The sequence below is a fragment of the Chaetodon trifascialis genome, chromosome 13 (assembly GCF_039877785.1).
Source record: "Chaetodon trifascialis isolate fChaTrf1 chromosome 13, fChaTrf1.hap1, whole genome shotgun sequence".
Lineage (NCBI taxonomy): Eukaryota > Metazoa > Chordata > Actinopteri > Chaetodontiformes > Chaetodontidae > Chaetodon > Chaetodon trifascialis.
Window position 1 is genome coordinate 18,824,597 of NC_092068.1, and position 18,747 is coordinate 18,843,343.

The 18,747-nt window shown below is 44.6% G+C and overlaps 1 protein-coding gene across 40 annotated transcripts in view; it reads left to right on the top strand.

The window, feature by feature from the left end:
• LOC139340857 (ankyrin-3-like) overlaps window positions 1–18,747 on the top strand; it is a 125,261-nt gene that overhangs the window by 84,597 nt on the left and 21,917 nt on the right. For 20 of the 40 annotated variants that reach the window (XM_070976931.1, XM_070976930.1, XM_070976925.1 and 17 more), the window contains 16 exons: window positions 3,778–3,901; window positions 5,356–5,367; window positions 8,243–8,345; window positions 9,182–9,232; window positions 9,877–9,986; window positions 10,778–10,810; window positions 11,737–11,961; window positions 12,218–12,372; window positions 12,742–12,953; window positions 13,202–13,409; window positions 13,793–13,889; window positions 14,791–15,019; window positions 15,625–15,750; window positions 16,123–16,245; window positions 16,783–16,809; window positions 18,295–18,376. In XM_070976931.1, coding sequence (XP_070833032.1) covers window positions 3,778–3,901; window positions 5,356–5,367; window positions 8,243–8,345; window positions 9,182–9,232; window positions 9,877–9,986; window positions 10,778–10,810; window positions 11,737–11,961; window positions 12,218–12,372; window positions 12,742–12,953; window positions 13,202–13,409; window positions 13,793–13,889; window positions 14,791–15,019; window positions 15,625–15,750; window positions 16,123–16,245; window positions 16,783–16,809; window positions 18,295–18,376 — 1,917 coding nt within the window. Of the gene's footprint in view, window positions 1–995; window positions 1,971–2,865; window positions 3,273–3,777; window positions 3,902–5,355; window positions 5,368–8,236; window positions 8,346–9,181; window positions 9,233–9,876; window positions 9,987–10,777; window positions 10,811–11,736; window positions 11,962–12,217; window positions 12,373–12,741; window positions 12,954–13,201; window positions 13,410–13,792; window positions 13,890–14,790; window positions 15,020–15,624; window positions 15,751–16,122; window positions 16,246–16,782; window positions 16,810–18,294; window positions 18,377–18,747 lie in introns of those variants that run through there. The other 20 variants (XM_070976897.1, XM_070976898.1, XM_070976916.1 and 17 more) reach the window with 13 other exon arrangements.

Consider the following 18,747-nt stretch of genomic DNA (forward strand, 5'->3'; position numbering starts at 1 on the left):
GTTGATAAATGACCTGAATGATATCATTGTTACCTGCAGAGTAGCTGCTGTAGCCCTGCAGAGCGCAAGCGAGTTCATGGTGCAAGTCACATTGTGTCAGGCTGCACACTTCAGTCTTCTGTCCTTTGTTTTGGAACCACAAAGCCAACAGGCCTGTAAAATTGATGAGCTTGTTCACGGGTTGTTGCTTAGGGGACAGTTGGGCGGGAGGGGGTTCTGTGTCATGTGATACAGCTAGACTCAACAAGTTACGTACACACACGTATCAGGTGATAATGGATGCTTTTGTATTGTAGCTGTTGGATGAAGATCCTCATCGACATATCTTTAATTGGATGTGTTTTCACTAGCAAGCAGGATTTATAAATGAAGGGTATCCGTGATATAAATACAGAGTATCCATGGCCTCATACTCCACATAAACTGTTTATACTGTGTGCATAATTCATCAGCATTGTACTTGTGCACCACAGCCTTGATATTCACTTTGACCAATAGTAGCAGCACCAGACTTGCTTCAGTTAGTTGTGTGTGTGTGTGTGTGTGTGTGTGTGTGTGTGTGTGTGTGTGTGTGCGTGCGTGCGTGCGTGTGTGTGTGTGTGTGTGTAAAAGGAGTTAGAGGAAGTAAAGAGTTTCCATATCCCTCTTTAATCCTGTATGAGGGAAGCCAATCCTGTTAAGCCGTAGGTTAGAGCGAGTGTGACTGGTCACTCCTGGTGTCTGCCTGGGAGTTATTGTGTGTGTGTGTGTCTGTGTGCGTGCCTCTGTTTGTGTCTCACTCACGTTGTGGGTACATAGATCTGTTTGTGTTGTGGGGACTCATCTGCTTTATGAGGACCAAATGTAAGTCCCCATGATGCAAATCATTACATTTTAGGGTGAAGACTTGGGTTAAGGATAGAGTAAGATTAGCTTTAGGTTAAGGTTAGGGTAAGTGTTCAGGAAATGAATGTAAGTACATGTGATGTCCCCAAAAGAGTGTGTGTGGCCTCATCTCATGCTTTCTATGGACAGCTATTGCTATACTAATTGTACCATCTTTAGAGAACAGCTTAACTCGTGGTTGCACTCTGCTGTCAGAGTTGCTCTTGCAGGATATAATTACCACAGTTGGCGTTACAGAATGTATTCTGGGGGTCTGTAACTGTCAAACACCTCTTGTGCAAGTTTTAGTCATCGTGTGCAACATGCAGAAGGAAGAGCTGGGCAGAGAAATGTTGCTCAAGATGTTTTTTAAAAAAAAAGGCAAAATGATGCCTGCTGTGGTTATTTCATCATTATTTTAGCCCCACGCGCAGCTTGGTGTGCAGCCAGGCTCCCTCTGTAACTTCCACCATGGAGGAGGAAAGGGCAGGAGTGTTTCAGTGAGAGTTTTCTTCTGCTCCCCGTCACTGTCTCCTCCACTGAGGTTCCCAGGCATTCGCTCAGACGGCCTGTCAGCTGACTGTGCTCTCCACGGAGCGGTAAACACTTCCAGCCCCAGTTCACTCCCTGCAGCCGGAGTTTGTTGTTGGATGCTGTTGAGCCTGGGACGCGCCGGGACTTTTCTCTCTTTAAATCCAATGAGATGAGCTTTTTTTTTGAGCCGCTTGCAGGAGAATTAACCCCGGTGTGGCCGCTCGCATCAGATGGCTTGGACTTGCGCTGTTTCGGCTCAGCTGTGTGCACTGTTTTGCAGCGAGGAGACGCAAAACTTTGAGTCGGAGTCGCGTTTCTTTGCGGAGAAAAGGCGGCAGAGGTGTGCGCACCAGCTGAAAAAACGCGCAAGTTCGAGTGGAGTTAAGTGCGTGGGGTGAAGAGAGGGCAGCGTTTTCCATCAGCACCAGAGGCTCTGAATGGACCACTTGGTAGTCCTCGTCTCTCGCTGGAGTTACTCTTCGTCCTGGGAACGTTTTGTGCAGCTTTAGAAAAATAGAACAACTCCGGAATTAGAAGAATAGTTGTGATCAATATGGCTGCGGTGGACAAAGGTAAGTAGAGACGCTCACAGGGAGTTATTTGTCTTTATTTGGCTTTTGAAGGCAGAAAGTGGTGTCATATTTTTTATCTTTTAGTGTTTTTAGTTTTGTAGCAGTGGATGAGGGAGATGGATGGATTTGGTTTCTGTTTTGTTTTTTGTTTTTTTTAAATAGAGTATTTGATACGGTGACGGACGTGTGTGTGTGTGTGTGTGTGTGTGTGTGTGTGTGTGTGTGTGTGTGTGTGTGTGTGTGTGGTGGTTATGTGAGCTTGAATGGGACGTCGATACATTGTTACAGCAGCGGGGGGCCGATTGTTTTGTCAATTCAGATAGAGACAGCTCGAAAAACACAGGACGTTATGTGATCAGTGTCCCCATCAGAATAAAAGCATAACAATTGCGCCAGGAGACAAACCATAGCTACGCAGCTGCCTTGAATTCCAAAATCATAATCAGTGGTTTTATTATTCTTCTTGTGTGGATTATTGTTTTGGAAATTAATCCCAAATGTGGCGTTATTATTCTGTGTCAGTGTTTTAGAACAAAGTTGCCTGGAAAGCTCCAGACTTGACTTTCTATCGTAACATCCACCAAAAGTCACCACGTGGAAAACACACTTAATGTACACAGCTTATTCAGCTATTAATACCACAAGTTTAGTTATAATTGGAAACGTTATGCATTTGTCAACTCACTCTTGTGCTGATGATTACAAAATGTTCACAGAATTCTCTTTAGTTTGGTTGAGAGTCATTTAGGGACAAGGACATGTCAGAGCAAACAGAAAATGAGCTGTGCTGCTAAAGAATTTTCTACACTTCTTAATAAAAACCCTCTGGAAACTCTCTGTAAATGTGGCACATCCGGATACCCAGAAAAATCTAGTGGAAGCACATGAATGTAACATGGGGACAATATATGTCTTAAACTTTTAAGTGAACTTTAAAGCTGCCTAATGTAACCATGTTGCTCGGGAGTTGACTTTGTCACGTGGTTCCATGAGTGTTGAGTGATAGGTGGTTAGCTGTTTTCATCGTCATAGGTGAGGTTTGACGACTAAAACCATTTCACCGCTCGTTTTATTTTGAAATGCAACACCGGAAACACGTTTTTTAAATACCATCTAGCTTGACACTGGTGCTGGTGTCTGGTCGGAGTGCGGCAGTATTGAAGGTAGGGGGAGGGGCTGCGGTGAAGGAGCAGAGTGTTGCAGGCAGGACAGAGCCGGACATGAGGGAGAAGGGGAAGCACGGTAGCCGCTCCGCCGGCTTCGTTGACCGGCGTGTCATCGTCCACCGGTCCGCCGATCGAGGTGCGGTGCGGTTGTGCACTTTCCGCTTATTCTCTGCTTATGGTGCTGAGGCTTTGGTGGCTGTTAAACCCTCTGCTGCGCTCTGTGTTTGAGTGTTGTGAAAGGAGCTGCGTTTGGTTTTGCAGGGCAGCTCCAGATATACCGCAAAGTGGCTTTGCTGCTGCCTCTGATGGCATCACCACTGTCTCACCTGAGAAACAGTCAAGCATCCGCGCTGCTGTGTGTTCCGGCTTCATGTTGTTGTTCAGCCCAGGCAGATGAATAGGCAAAAAGAAAAGTTGCAGGGGGGCTATGCAGTTGCAGTGAGCTGTGTTTGGTCTGACGACAGAGTGGTGTTGATAAACGAGCCAAGGCCTCCTATAAGTACCATAATCAAATAAGTGACGGACTGATGTCGGCAGTGAGGGCTTGTTTTTCATCCCGAGGTGCCGCATCGCATCTCTTTGCCGGATTAGCTTTTGAAGTTAACAGGATTTTATTATTTCACCCCACACGCACACACCAGGTGAGGATGCGATGACTGGGGACACGGACAAGTACCTGCGGCCTCAGGACCTCAAAGAGCTGGGGGATGACTCCCTCCCTCAGGAGGGGTACATGGGTTTCAGCATAGGAGCCCGCTCAGCCAGGTAAGCACCTGTCATTTTCATCACACACCTATGAAAACCGCTGATGTACTCTGGTGCAGTGCTGTCAATTATTTGGGCCAGATTGTCCTCAGAATATTGTGGCCACATGATGTTTGTCTGACTACAGTAATTTAAGTGTGTAAGTGCTACTGATGCTGTGGTTGTTCACCCTTTGCACACAGATTTATGATGCAATTTCTGATGTGATGTGCAGTTTTTTCTAGATTGTAAAATGTATGTTGGACTGGAACTGATTATATAATGTACAGCCCCTCCAACACACACGTATATACACACACAGATACACACGCACACAAACAGAATAATGGAAATTGCCAGAGAAAGCAGCTGGAAAGTTGCCATCTAATGATTCAACCTGACATAATGATTCAGCATTTTGTGTGGCCTCATTCAAACCCAGGCAAAGATTACAAATGGCCCATGGTACAATACAAGAGGTGTAAGCTGTATCTTTGAACTGTGATATGTTCTCGGTGAACAGCTGCACATCAGGATTCGGCGCAGGCCTGTACCACAGTTTCAAATAGCAGACAAAGCATGTAGTGGAAAACTGGCAGGCTTCAGTGAAAACACATCAGCGGCACACAGGACAAGTGCTGTGCAGCTCCACAGTGTATTGTGGCCGCACTAACAGATGGCAGATGCACTGTGATGGTTGCATTGATAAAAACAACAAGGCTCACAGTGACAGGAAGCTGCTTACATCAGCGGGCCACAGCAAACAAGGGGAAACACTGAATTAGATGGAGAGATTCCATGTAAACAAGCTTGTTTGGTGAGCCTCATGGGTTGGCAGTGGAAAGAGTTAATGGACTGGATCATGCGAATAGTTGTCAGCTGTTTAAAATATTAAAATGGTATGAAAATGCAAGAGGTTGTTGGCCATATTGGAGAGACCGAATTTTCACTTATTTTGAATTATTTTTCAGTTAATACTGTTTACAGTTTATTGGTATTTCTAGAACAAAAAGGGTTCTTCATATAAAGTTAATATCACCATCTGCTGCTAAGTAGCACTGCAAATACTAAATCTGTTACATTATACTGCTGCCCTTCTGTTACTGCATGTGAAGTAGAAGAACAGTTTGTAAGATCCTGAAATGTCTCTTTGCAGGGGTGTGAATGTAATGCTGTGACCTTCTGTATTTTATTGATCAATGAATGTCCGATGCTGAGCCAGTTCTTTCCTTTTCCTTACCTTTCTGTTTATGACATCGACATTGCATGGTTTGCTTTTTGACTGGGCTGCGCGCACACTCGTGACTACCTAGGAACACTCGTGCCCAGTACAACCATGCAAAAGCACAGCATCAATGTCATATGGGGGAAAAAAAGAAAGCCACATCATGCTTGAATGTCTTCAAAATGCTTTGCTTTTCACTCTTCTATTTTGTCCTTTTCCTTGTTTTCCTGCACCCTGTCCCTCATTCTAGCCCTAGAATCAGGTAAGAAAAGAGTAGTAGTTGTAGTAGTAGCATTAGGCAACATTAGCTGCGACTTGTGTCCCTCCCATGTGACCCCTGAGCTACCTAACCCCACACCCATAAACCACTAACTCAAACCACAAGTCATCCATTCCACATTGGTGCCTTCCAGTGTTGCTGTTACTCTGTTTATGGTCACAGATTTGTCACTTTGTTGCCGTCACGTGAGATCCATTTAGCCGATCACCATTCACCTTCTTTACTCGTCCGCATTAAAAAACCCATCATATCGGCAAACTGTAAATGTATTTATCCTTTTGCTGCAGGTGTGGAAAAGAGGCAAACTTGCTGGAAATGAGAAAATAAAAGCTGTACCTTTATTCTTTTTCTTTTTTTTTTTTTTGGTTGTGTGGCCTAATCCCTTAACTTTTTGATGTGGCTTTTTACCAAGTGGCACTATATTTTGATAGTGCCCTTGAGTGTAACTTCCAGGGATCAAACACATCCGTTTATTCATAATCCATCCCTTTTATCCTCCTATTTTATGTTAGCAATTGGAGATGTCCCAGCATTACTCGGGATGATTCTGGAGGTTAACTCATGGTTTGCAGAGATGGAAACTTTACTCTGGAATTTAGAAATCCACCACACACATCATTGGAGACATACACAGATGTGTTCACGCGCAAACACTCACAGGGACGCACAAAGACTCAAACAGTTGTCTCTTTGAGTCCACACAGGCGCCTCGCTGAAAACATAGCACCATCGCACTGCAAAAAATCAGCTCTCAAAAGCGAGAAGAAAAAAACAGGGAAATTTTCCTTAAAATGAGCAAAATAATCTGCCAACAGAGCTGGGAAATTTGACTGACCAAGGTTTCTAAAACAAGATATTGAGTCTCAAAGAACTAAAAACAAGAACATTTGTCTGGATGCAAAGAAATTCTGACTTTGTCAAAGCGCTAAATCAGTATCAGACGCTAAAGTTGGTGGACCGCCTGTCAGACGAGGAGAAAAAGACGCAGACAGAGCAGTCGGAGGAAGACAGCACCTCCCGGAGCACCTCTCTGTCGGACGCCTCCCAGCCTTCCCAGCCCTAAATCAGTATCAGTAATAAAATCTAGAAGAAGCAACATGATCTTATTAAGATAATTAAGGTAAAAAAAAACTTTAAAAAAGTGAATGCTCTGACATAAAAAGTGCCTGGTAAGAAGATCTTGTCAGACAATAAAACAAGTGTGTATTTCCTTAATTTAAGATATGTATGCATGGGAAACTGACAAAAACATGAAAATAATAAGTTGTTTGGCCAGTGGGAGTGCATCAAGGCAGACTTGATCCGTGAACAGTAAAAATGAACGGAGTGGTGTGGAAAGAGGATGGGAGGTGACGGAGAGGGATGGGGGTAAGAGGAAGGCAGCGAGGTAGAGAAAAATGTGGAAAGAGTCTTCGTTTGAGTGAAATGAAGGGCAAACACAGTCGAGTCCGAGCAGCGTGACTCTGAAATAGAGCTAGTGCAGGCAGCATTATAAAGCAGAGTGCTGGTAGGAGCCATGACGTGCAGAAATAGAGGAAATGGAAAAGAAGGCATGCTTAGGGAGGAGAGGAGGATGGACAGAATGAGAAAGAGGAGGAAGCTGTGAAGAACAAACAGAGTCTGGCTATGAGCAGTGGGGGGGGGGGGGGGGGGGGGGGGGGTTGGGGTAGGGGGGTGTGGGTCGTAGCACCGCGCTGCCATGCCAGCGAGTCCATTCAGGCCATGCAGAGTTGCTTGGTAACTTCGATGGTGGGGTAGGCAGGCTGTGCTGAATAAAAGGCTTCTCTCTGTGCTGAATAGTGTGCCCACTCAAACACGCTGAGCTCTGCATTTTCTCCCCCTCGCTCTGACCCGTCCGCCCCCCCTCTCCACACACACACACACACACACACACACACACACACACGCACACAGGACACATCGATACACACATACAGTAACGCACTCGGAGTTGTCTGCTTTGTCGCCGGGATTGTGTCTTTTTGGAAGCCTCTTAGAAACACATCGCACATGTTATTTACGTGCCTCTACACGCTCAAGCGCACCGATTTCAAGTGACTGCGAGTTCGCGCAAACATTTCAGCTCTTCTGCGCTGATCAAATCCCCGTAGCAAAAACAGCACAAGAAAAAAAAAAAAAAAAAAAAGCCCTGAAAGGAATCCACAGCACCGCATCGAGTGAGTGGCTGCAAAAATAGGCACACGTCACCACACGCACGGCCATAAAGCAGACTGCAGCAAGGCAGACAGAAAAGACCAGCTTCCCTTTTGTGTGTCGCTGCTCCTTGAAGCAGACCTTGAAACAGGTCTGGGTCAGCTGCTAATCTTAGAATAAAGCGATGTCGCTCTTCCAGCTCAGGAGGGATTTAACAGTTTGATATACTTCGGAGAAGTCTTATTTCTGCTGCTCTTAATAAAAGAGCTGCACGGCCGCTTCTTGTGACTCTCACCTGGCAGCCAGGTGCGCATCTGCACAGTCCACTACTCTGTCATATGTCATCATTTGGATAGACTTAGTTACATCCGTGTTCGTGATGCACGCCGACCACGCCTTCACGTAGAAATGATCTCTCAGTCTCGTCCTCTTTCCCCTCTATCTCATGATGCAAACAAACTGACCTCACACTCATTTCCATCTCTGAATAACCTGCTGCGGTATCTGATCCTTGCTCAACCGCGGGCTCTTCCGCCTCTCTCTACTTTCCACTTGTTACTGTCGGACTCTCTCTGTCCAGTAAGAAAACTGGTTCCCTGGAGGTTGCATGTAGTAATGGATTCCTTGCTTTTTGTTTTATGTCGTGTTCCCCTGCCCGTCACTTGTTGTTGCCCGCGGCACTGGGTTGCGTGGTAACATGTAGCCTCCGCTCCTTCAGTTCGGATAGGTCCAACACACTCAACCGGAGCTCCTTCGCACGGGACAGCATGATGATTGAAGAGATCCTGGCCCCCACAAAGGACACGGTAAGATCCGTTCCTTGTCCTCCTCATCTTTTCTCTGCTGTTTCTCGTCCGTTTTGACTGTTTATACCAAACCTGATTCTCTTTCTCAATCTCTGATCACCTTCTTTGGTGTCTTTAGCTGGCGGCTTGTCAAGCTTTAGCTGTCTTATTGTCAGTGGCCTTGTGAAAACAGGCTGAGTAGAATTAAAGCAGGAAGCAAGGTAGCTTTCCTTGTCTTGCACAAAGGTCATAACAGAAGCAGTGCTGATGCCGTGCTTGCTTTTGCCAAAGTGCTGAGGGTGAGCGTACAGCACCTTGACGAGGAGTTTATTCAAACTTAAGGGCTTTGGGAGCCCCCCCTTCTGCTTTCTCATGGAAAAAAGCTCTGCAGAGCTTGTCTCGTCCGTCCAACACTTGTTTTGACGGTGAGGAGTGAAAACAGGGCTGTAACCTCTTACATTATGAACAGTACTAGTAATATAACCTACAAACTATACATGGCCAAAATATGCACTTACCTCACCTCTCTTCTTTTACAAAATGAGCAAATGTCTTGGACTTCTGAGGAGCTTCCCATTAAAATGATATGTAACTGAAAATACACGGTTTCAGTTTCATCGTACTATAATCCGCTACATATGATCTGTGAAGTTTGGGTTACAATCACACCTGCTACAATAGTGGGATTGAATGCATTGAGATGCCTGAATCTAGTCGGTCTCATCTTCACAGAGATAAGATCATGTTTTCTTTGGTGGAAATTGGACCCTTTAGTGAAATAAAGCACCATAAATCACTTGTCTGGACCACACAGTGGCCTCAGCGTGACTTCTGAACTGTCTCTCTTCTCCCCTAAGCTTCAGAGTGTCTGTAAAGACATTTCCTACTTGGTCGACCCGCTCAATAAGGTATAAAATGTTCATGGGTGTCAGACTCATCCCTCACGTTTTCCGTCTCGGTGGTTCAGCTCACATTTGTCTTGAGTTTTGGTCTTTGTGCATTCGTTTGTTTTGGGTCTGCGCCACTCTCATCTCATCCCATTACCACTGTGTTTTATTGAACGGTCGCTCCCGTGCTTCTTTATGAGTTCCCATGATTCACATGTATAACGATCCATTACAGCTGATTTCCGTTTTTTTCATCGCTGCTCATTTCAGCGCCACAGCACAGTTATAGTAGCACATTTATTACAGTTGTTGTCTTTTTGTCCTGACTGTGGTCAGACAGTGGATAATGGTTACAAGTTTTGTTGAAATATGAGTCAAGAAGCTGTAAATGTTATCAGCTCATTGCTCCATAACATGCACGACTCCAGAGATGTGAAAAAAGAAGAGAGGGTCACAGCTGTTAACTGTTACGTCCGTGAAGTGATTAATAATTAGCTCGCCTCTGTCTCCCTCTCCTCACTCTGTTTTGCTCATTTACTCGCCTGCGTTCGATCGTTCTCATCTTCTCCATCTTGACTTTTTCCTCTTCATCCTTGTTGTTCCTCACACCCTTCGTTCACCTTCAATCTTTGCTGCCTTTCCTCCCTCTCTATCCTCCTCACCAGCACCTGGCTGTGACCAGAGACTACAGCTCGGAGTGTATGCGGCGCTACAGCTGGACTCCGGACACCATGGACCACAGCCACAACACTGTGTCCAGCCCCATTCACTCTGGGTAAGAACAGCTGTACTGTCTCCTCTTATCTGTCAAGATATATTGTACCAGCATACAGAAACAACATGCGCAAACTCAGTGCGTGTATACAGACACATAAACTGCTTGTACATCCACCGGTTCAGAAATCACATGTTTTATATGCTTACCGCACACAACTGTTGTATTGTCCTTTGTTCTCCCCCTAAGAGTCAATATTCAGCAAACCCTGCAGCACTGATGCAGACAAGGTGCAGGGCTGTGGGGGACTTCTGCAGTGCTGCTACTGTACACATGACGTTACAGCAGCAAACAACACAGTTCATCCTCCAGAGCTCTCATGTCACACCATAAGTCGAAGGACATGTTCCAGAAGTCATGCGCCACGTTCTCTGACGCGCTCTGTTTCTGTCACGGCAGAAACAAAGTGCAGACTCATGGCTCACATGCTCCATTTGGTTAAAGTGATAAGATTTTGCTTACTTTGAATATATGACGTTATCAAATGTTAACAGCGCTGTCTTTGCACAGAACTTATTGCCTCCTTTTAACAGTAATGAAATGCTGGGATCTGTCATGTGCCGTTATGGTTCTTTATTTCTATTTTTGTCTCATTATCACATATTATTTTGTCGTTTTGTCCCCGGTGTGTTTTATGTTTTCCGTTCCCTTGATTTTCCACCCCTGTGGTTTTGAATCTTTCTTTCATCTTCCATAGTTATTACAGATCCCAACAGTGACTGAAACTCTGATACTAAAACTAGGTTCTGGGGGTTTGCCTCCTGCATTGCCTCCATGTGTTTATTTTGCAGCTTCTCCTCCCCGCTCCCTCAGTATGACTCCAGGTGATGACTGAGTTCGCTGCTTTCACCCGTGATGCCGCAGTGATGTCACTCACTCCTCCACCTCTGTCTCCCCCGCTCATCTCGTCACTCTCTCTCCTCTTATTAGCCTTCCTCTTCCTCCTCCAGTCTGTGCTCAGCTCATCCGTGTGGTCTGGTGTTTCATTTGCACTGCCTAGATATTAGAAGTGTGTAGTCAGCGTGTTTGGAAGTCTTTCATTGACGTGCCATCTCTCTCTCTCTCTCTCTCTCTCTCTCTCTTTTTCTTCCTCAAAACCTTACAGGCTATTTGCAACACACAGTATAGGAAAAGCAACCAATAACACAACACAAGCCACATCTGGCTTTAGGCATAAGGACTGCTCATAAACAGTGCATAAACTAATTTTTTTCTAAGCCCACACCCCCACTCCATCCTCACTCTTTACTTGTGTCAATACTTATATTAATGTCATGCCAGTGTTCTTAATTTGAAGAATGGGACACATCGCACACTGTATTAATCACATTAACCCGATGTCGGTGAAACATCTGTGCAGGTGTTTAATATTTGATCACTGAATGCTGCTTTAGGGGAACTGAAGCATTGGCAACAGTCTCACCTTCAGCCTCAGAGCTGGAAACTAAACTCTGAACTTCATTAGCACCCCGTTTAGTTTCAGACAGCCGTTAATGTTCTAAATCGAGGCAGGTGAAGGTGAGAACTGCCAACTCTCAGAACTCAAAGCATCTTTTTTTTCTATCGTTCTTCCTTTTGCTCTTTCTCTATTTTTTCTTTTCTCCCTTTTCCTTACTTTTGTTTGGGTGTACGGTGATCACAGCATGGGAATCGTCCTCCTCACTTGTGTCCGTGGTATGGCTTCTGTCTATCTTTCTCTCTGTCTGTGATTTCTTTTCCTCCTCTGACATCGTTCTTCTTCATCTGGCAGGTTCTTGGTCAGCTTCATGGTGGATGCCAGAGGTGGTTCCATGAGAGGCAGCCGCCACAATGGCATGCGCATCATCATTCCTCCCAGGAAGTGCACGGCACCCACACGGATCACCTGCCGCCTGGCCAAAAGGCACAAGCTGGCCTACCCCCCGCCCATGGTGGAGGGAGAGGGCCTGGTCAGCCGCCTGGTGGAGGTCGGACCGGCTGGGGCTCAGTTCCTTGGGTAGGACGTTTGGGACTTCTTTTTTCCTGTGTTGATGAGTTGCAGTTTTCAGCAGAGCAGGGGGCGAATCACAGAGGATATTTTCAATATCAATATCTTCTTAAAATATCATGACTCAGAGAATGGTTATGGATTAGAGTGCAGCTAATTAACCAGAAATTCTCATTAAAACAGAGAGCCTCTCTCAGATAAACCTAAAGTTTATGCTTTGAGTATTTCCTCAAACTGTTTTATTGTGTTGTATTGCCTCTGTCAGGCCTGTGATCGTGGAAATCCCTCATTTTGGTTCCATGCGGGGGAAAGAGAGGGAGCTGATCGTGCTGAGGAGTGAAAATGGTGACACGTGGAAGGAGCACCAGTCTGACGCCAGACCAGAGGACCTCACTGAGCTGCTTACTGGAATGGATGAAGGTAAAGGAAAGGTTGTTCAGCCTGGTCCAACAGGTTTTTTGTCCCTAATATGAGTAAATGAGTGAAGGTGAACTGAACCACTTAGGAAAAACCTATAATACATAACCCAGGGCAATATGTCAGATGGTGACCCAGGAAGTCAGATTTTCACAACAGAAGAATGTTTTTTCTGTTTTATTCAATCTGTTTAGCCTATTTAATGTCCTCTATTATAGTGACACTGACCAGAATGTCATACCTCAATATGACCTTACATTGAAATGCATTCATAAAGACAGAGTTTGTATTTAAGGGCTTCTTCGGAAAGAGACAATAACAATAAAAGCCTGCTTTAAACCGCATTTCTGAAAGCGATGTTTTCCGTCACAGAGCTGGACAGTCCTGCTGAGTTAGAGAAGAAGCGCATTTGCCGCATTGTCACCAGAGATTTTCCTCAGTATTTTGCTGTGGTGTCGCGGATCAAGCAGGAGTCTAACCACATGGGTCCTGACGGAGGCTTGCTGTCCAGCAGCACCGTGCCCATGGTCCAGGCCTCGTTCCCACAGGGGGCGCTCACCAAGAGGATCCGTGTTGGCCTGCAGGTACAGGAGGACTCCGTGGATCAGCTCAAATTTAAGCTGTTTCATGACTTTGCATTTTTGTTGCAAAAACTGTTCGCTGACTTATTATTTATTTATACGTGACCTATTTTTGGTTGAATATTTGATTCCGCCTCCATCCTTTCATTTCCCGGAATGCTCAGGAATAGTTTGGCGGACTGTTTCTCAAAGTTTAATCAACAAACAAACATTATGGCTCTCTTTCTCCGTCTTCCTGTGTTTGTGTTTAGGCCCAGCCTGTGCCAGATGACATGGTGAGAGCGGTCCTTGGGAACAGAGCCACCTTCAGCCCCATCGTCACTGTGGAGCCCAGGAGGAGGAAGTTTCACAAGCCGATCACGATGACGATCCCTGTCCCCCCTAGATCTGCAGAAGGCCATCCCAGCGGCCACCGAGGCGACTCTGCACCCTGCCTGCGCCTGCTCTGCAGCATCACAGGCAAGTAGCCCTCGAAATAACTAGAGCATGGCAACACTGACACTGCCTCTATCCACCATGCTTCTGCAGGACTAACTAGTTTAATGAGTAATTTCACGCAAGTAGTCTTGCAGTCATTCTACACTTGATGCTAATAAAAGTTATTTGAGACACCAGACATAGTTGTTTATCCATTTATTATACATGAATCAGAGTTAGCAACTCAGAGTCACCATGAGCTGAATAGCCGTGGGCACATCAGGCCTACTTTGATGTCAGAAGCTGCTGATCGATACAGGGAAGATGAAGAGCTGAGAAGATAAAAGGACGAGGATTATGAAAGCTAAAACACTGGCCAGGCTGGAAAAGCAGTGAGCTCATCTTTTGGCTGCTGTTTCACACAGGAGGGACGTCCCCTGCCCAGTGGGAGGACATCACCGGGACCACACCACTGTCCTTTGTAACTGATTGCGTCTCCTTCACCACAAATGTGTCGGCCAGGTGAGACATACATACACAATGTATGCATTTGATGTTTTTGTCATTTTTGTTTAATTGTAAACTAAATATGTTTTAAGACCCATGAAATTAATCATTGAGGAAATAATTTGCAGATTAATGGCTAATGAAAAGAATAGTTAATTGGAGTCTGACCACTCACTCTACCACTGGAAGATACAACAAGTAAATGCAAGGAATTTTAAATCTCTGCATCTCAGTGGGCCTCAAAATGTTGACAGTGCAGAACTGTAAAGCAACGAGGAGTTGTCAGTGAAGCTATCACAAGAGGAAAACTCAAATAACTGTCAGTTGGCACTTGAATGGACAGTTTTTACTTCAGCATCTCCCTTTTTTCCTACACAGAGCGAGTTCTCCTCTTGTCTGATTCTGCATGTTATTGGTTAATTTAACCTGTTGCTAGTAGGTGGTCGGGTAGGTGGTTTTCTCTACAGACTCTCTATTTAAACAAACATTTTTCTCTGTGGCCCTGCATACTAACACCTCCTTCCTTACACATTTACGCAAGCGGTACAAAATCACCTTGACCACACATATAATCAGGCTGCTGAACTGACCTCAGCACGTGAACTCCTTGCTTACGGTACGCAAAGTCATGAAGTCTCTTCCTAACCAGATTTGAATCATGCGGCGAGTGTGCAGCCTGCCATTAAATGAACACCCTTTGGTGCTCTGTAATTAGATTACTACACAGCTGTCATGTGTTCACCCTTCAGAAGAACAGCCCAGCTTGTTTGATTTATTCCTTAAGATGGTCACCTGTCTTGAGAAATGTGTGATATAAAAGTGGCTTAAATGTGCAGATTTAGGCTGTTGCTCACCTGGCTGACTTCCAGATTTTATCCCCCCCCCCCCTCTCCTCTTTCCTCCGATCTCACCTCAGGTTCTGGCTCGCAGACTGTCACCAGATTCCTGAGACGGTGAGTCTAGCGTCTCAGTTATACCGGGAGCTGATCTGCGTGCCGTACCTGGCCAAGTTTGTGGTGTTCGCCAAGATGAACGACGCCATTGAGGCTCGCCTGCGCTGCTTCTGCATGACAGACGACAAGGTGGACAAGACGCTCGAGCAGCAGGAGAACTTTGAGGAAGTGGCTCGGAGCAAAGATATTGAGGTGGGGTTGTATGTTCATGTGGACTTGCTGATGCTGCAATAAGTGGGTCTAACCCGCAAATTCCACCGGGCATAGCTGCACCGTGTTCTGGCTATGATGTGGCTGCTCCGGCTGATCGCAGCCGTTCCACGCAATGCTTGTTTTTCCAACAAAAGCACCGCAACATGTTTCAGAACAGCGGCTCTCCGCTCTGCTCCGGGGGGGATACCCACCTAGTCTATTTTTGATGGAAGCTGCATCAAGCTGCACAGATCAGATTAAGCCAGGCAGGAAGTCAGACACAGGAACGGCATAGAGAATCTGGTCCACTTTCAAAATAAAACACCTTGTGCTGACTCTGACTCATATACCAACAATAAATAATTAAAACAAGCAAAAAAAAAGGAAACTATTTAACTAAGCAGCCTTCTCACCTGCGCTAGAAGCATGAACATCAGGCAGGAAAAAAGCTCTGCTTCTGAAATAGTCAGTGGGGTATGAAGCCGTGCAGAACAAAACCATGTCTCAGCGAAGCCCGGTGGAATCTCCATGTAACAAACTGAAAAATTAATAAATCCATTATATTGTATTTATGTTATTTATTTTGGGCCACTTCATTTCTGTAGGTTCTCGAGGGCAAGCCTATCCATGTGGACTGCTATGGCAACCTGTCCCCTCTCACCAAAAGTGGGCAGCAGTTGGTTTTTAACTTCTACTCCTTCAAAGAAAACAGACTTCCTTTCAATGTTAAGGTATGAAATGCACCCTCTCTCTCTCTCTCTCTGCTAGTGTTTACTGTCTCTTATTCACTCTGGTTGCCTTGCTGATTAAATTATGTCCGCAATGATCATCCTTTCCTCATTAGCTAATATTCATAGCAGTAGGAATTTCCTTTGGTCCACAGCCTGTGAAAGTGAAAATACCACAGTGTCTTTCTGTATGAAGTGAAAGTGAATGTTGATTATTCTCTCAGATAAGAGAAACACTCTGTAACTCAACTTTTGCCCTCGTCTTTTAACGTGCATGCCCACTCACAAATACATCCTTATATCTTTATACTGTATGCTGGGTTGTTCTTTGTCACGGTCGACTCGTGATGCAGCCTTTTTGCCGTCTTTTTGCAGATCAGAGATATGGGCCAGGAGCCATGTGGCCGCCTCTCCTTCCTGAGAGAGCCTAAAAGCAGCAAAGGCCTTCCACAGACTGCCATATGCAATTTGAATATCACACTGCCATCCCACAAGAAGGTAGGATCACCATGTCTGAAGAGGTCACCCTTTTAGGCCATATCACATCATCTACATGTAAATGAAATTGAAATACAGAAAGTGTCCCGATATCAAGAGAAGCCATTGAAGTTCATTTGGTCTAGAAATGACTGCCTGCTGCTTGTGTCTTTTATTAGTGTTAAAGCCTGTGCCAGTCATAAGACCCCACAACGTACACATGCAGCCACACCGTGCTTTGTTCTATTGCCTGGCTTAATGTGGGCACACACCAATTCTGCAAAAAAAAAAAAAAATCAAAATCCAGACACTTCTCATTCGTATGTTTGTTGTGGTGTTGATGGATCACAAGAAACTGAAATTATTTTGCTTTTGCTTTTGTTCCGTTGCTGTTTATTTTGTATTAATCCCAAAGATTTTTTCTGATGCCTTTTGTTGTTTTTGCTGCTCCATTTTCATCCCCTGAATTTTGTTTCCACCTCCCCGCTCACTATAACGCCCCTGCTCTCCATTGTGTCATCTTTCTCCTCTCCTGCAATGCATCTTGGAATACCACAGGATATGGAGTCTGATCCTGATGATGAGGTAAAACAGATTCTTCATCATCACATGGAACTGCTTCTTCTTTGTCGTCCTTTCTGTTGGCTTTACTGCAAATGCTGTAGTAAATATACGTGTCGCAGATATTTTGTCTCAGTACGGTACCTTGGTGTGAAAGATGCACGTTTTCATGAACACAGCTACGTCATCGCTGAAGTGACCCCTTGTAGTGCACGAGTGGAAATGGCAGTTGTTGCAATCAGCAAGGATTTATTTATTGTTGTCTTCATCCCAAATCCACTGGAGCCAATTGCTGTGCCACGCCTCAGCTTGTTTTTCATCTCTCTTCCTTTCCATACATGTTCCACAGGATATCACCATGTCTCCATCCTTACTATTAACTCATAGGAAGTTTCGCACAGGACTATGGTATCTTTTGTCAGCCAAAGATGAAACCCTAACTCTTATCATTTGTCTACTTAGTCATTTTGTTGTATTTGGGGTTTCCCTTCCTCACCATTGTCCTTGGCTTGTGTTTAACAGAGAATATTAACTCTCTCCGCTGCATGTCAAAGCAAAAGTTCGATCAAGGGAAGATAAGGCTGTTTCTGTGTTTGAGTATTTACATTTATTGTAGTGACCATGTGTGTTATGTTCCTTCTATATAAATATATCAACCCACTCGCCAGACTGAATGTTGATATTGGACAATGCAGCACCCAGTTTATGTTCACTGACAGTATTTTTGAATGTGAAGTGCCAGCATGAAAATATATATCCCAAAAACAAGCACACATTGCAACTACAGTGTGATTACAGTATGGTTAAAGTTAGGCAAGCTACTTGGTTAAAGCTTGCAAAAGGTTGTGGTCATACTTTCAGAAACCAACACCACTAGACTCACACTCATCACACCAGCCTCCCCTCCTTCACTTTCCACGTTGTTACATAAAGGGCACACTACTGACTGCATTGGCACTGTATGTTGGCGTATACTGTAAATCATGTAAAAGAATTGTCCAGTATGAACATAACTCCTAGAGACTGGGCTGAATATGTACCACTGTGCTAATATTAAAATTTGACCCAATTACCACTATTGTTGGAATTTTAAGAAAGTACCACTTTTAATGATGACCTGAGGAAGGCATCTTCATGATAAGAGGACATTCGTTTAAGATACCAGACCTATCTGGAAGTTGGATTTTGCCTGTGCCTACCACTTACTGGAGTAGGCCTACAGACAAAGCACGTATTGTCTGTAGTTATTTCATTGCAATGACATTGAGAAATGCAGTGAGTGAAGAGATGTAGGAAAACAGTCTGTTACTCCCCAGAGTAGACACTACAGTACACCTGCTGTGCCTCCTTGTGCCAGGACTAACAGCATGCAGTCACTAAAAACAGCGCAGTGTCCGTGCACTGCAACGAGTTAACACTATCATTTAGATCTAATTCTGATAGATTAGAATAGCATTTCACAATATTTTTATGTTAAAGCATCTTTTGTTCTTTTTTTGTTTGTTTCAGACTGAAAAGCCAGAGCGACGTCATACCTTTGCCTCCTTAGCTTTGCGTAAGCGCTACAGCTATTTGACCGACCCAGCAGCGAGTGAGTTTGCCATTTTCACTTACATGAAATTTTTAATTGATTTCAGATATTTATGTGATTTTAATCAGCTTTAGTGTCTAAAGGTCCCTTTATGCAGTGTACACATTTTTTCATATACCCATAGTATAGACAGAGATCTACCTGACAAAACATGTTCATCAATCATTTATTCTATTCACCTGACATATACTCTCTGAACATCTGTCATTCATCAAACATTTGCATGGTTTACTGTGTGTTACGCTTTGCTTACCCACCCCATGTTGAAAAATAGTCTCCCTCTTTCAACTGTTATGTCATTTTACATTTGTGGAAACTCTGGGATTCAGTGTCTGTCTGTTCATTATCGTTTGAGCAAAAAATGTTTTAAT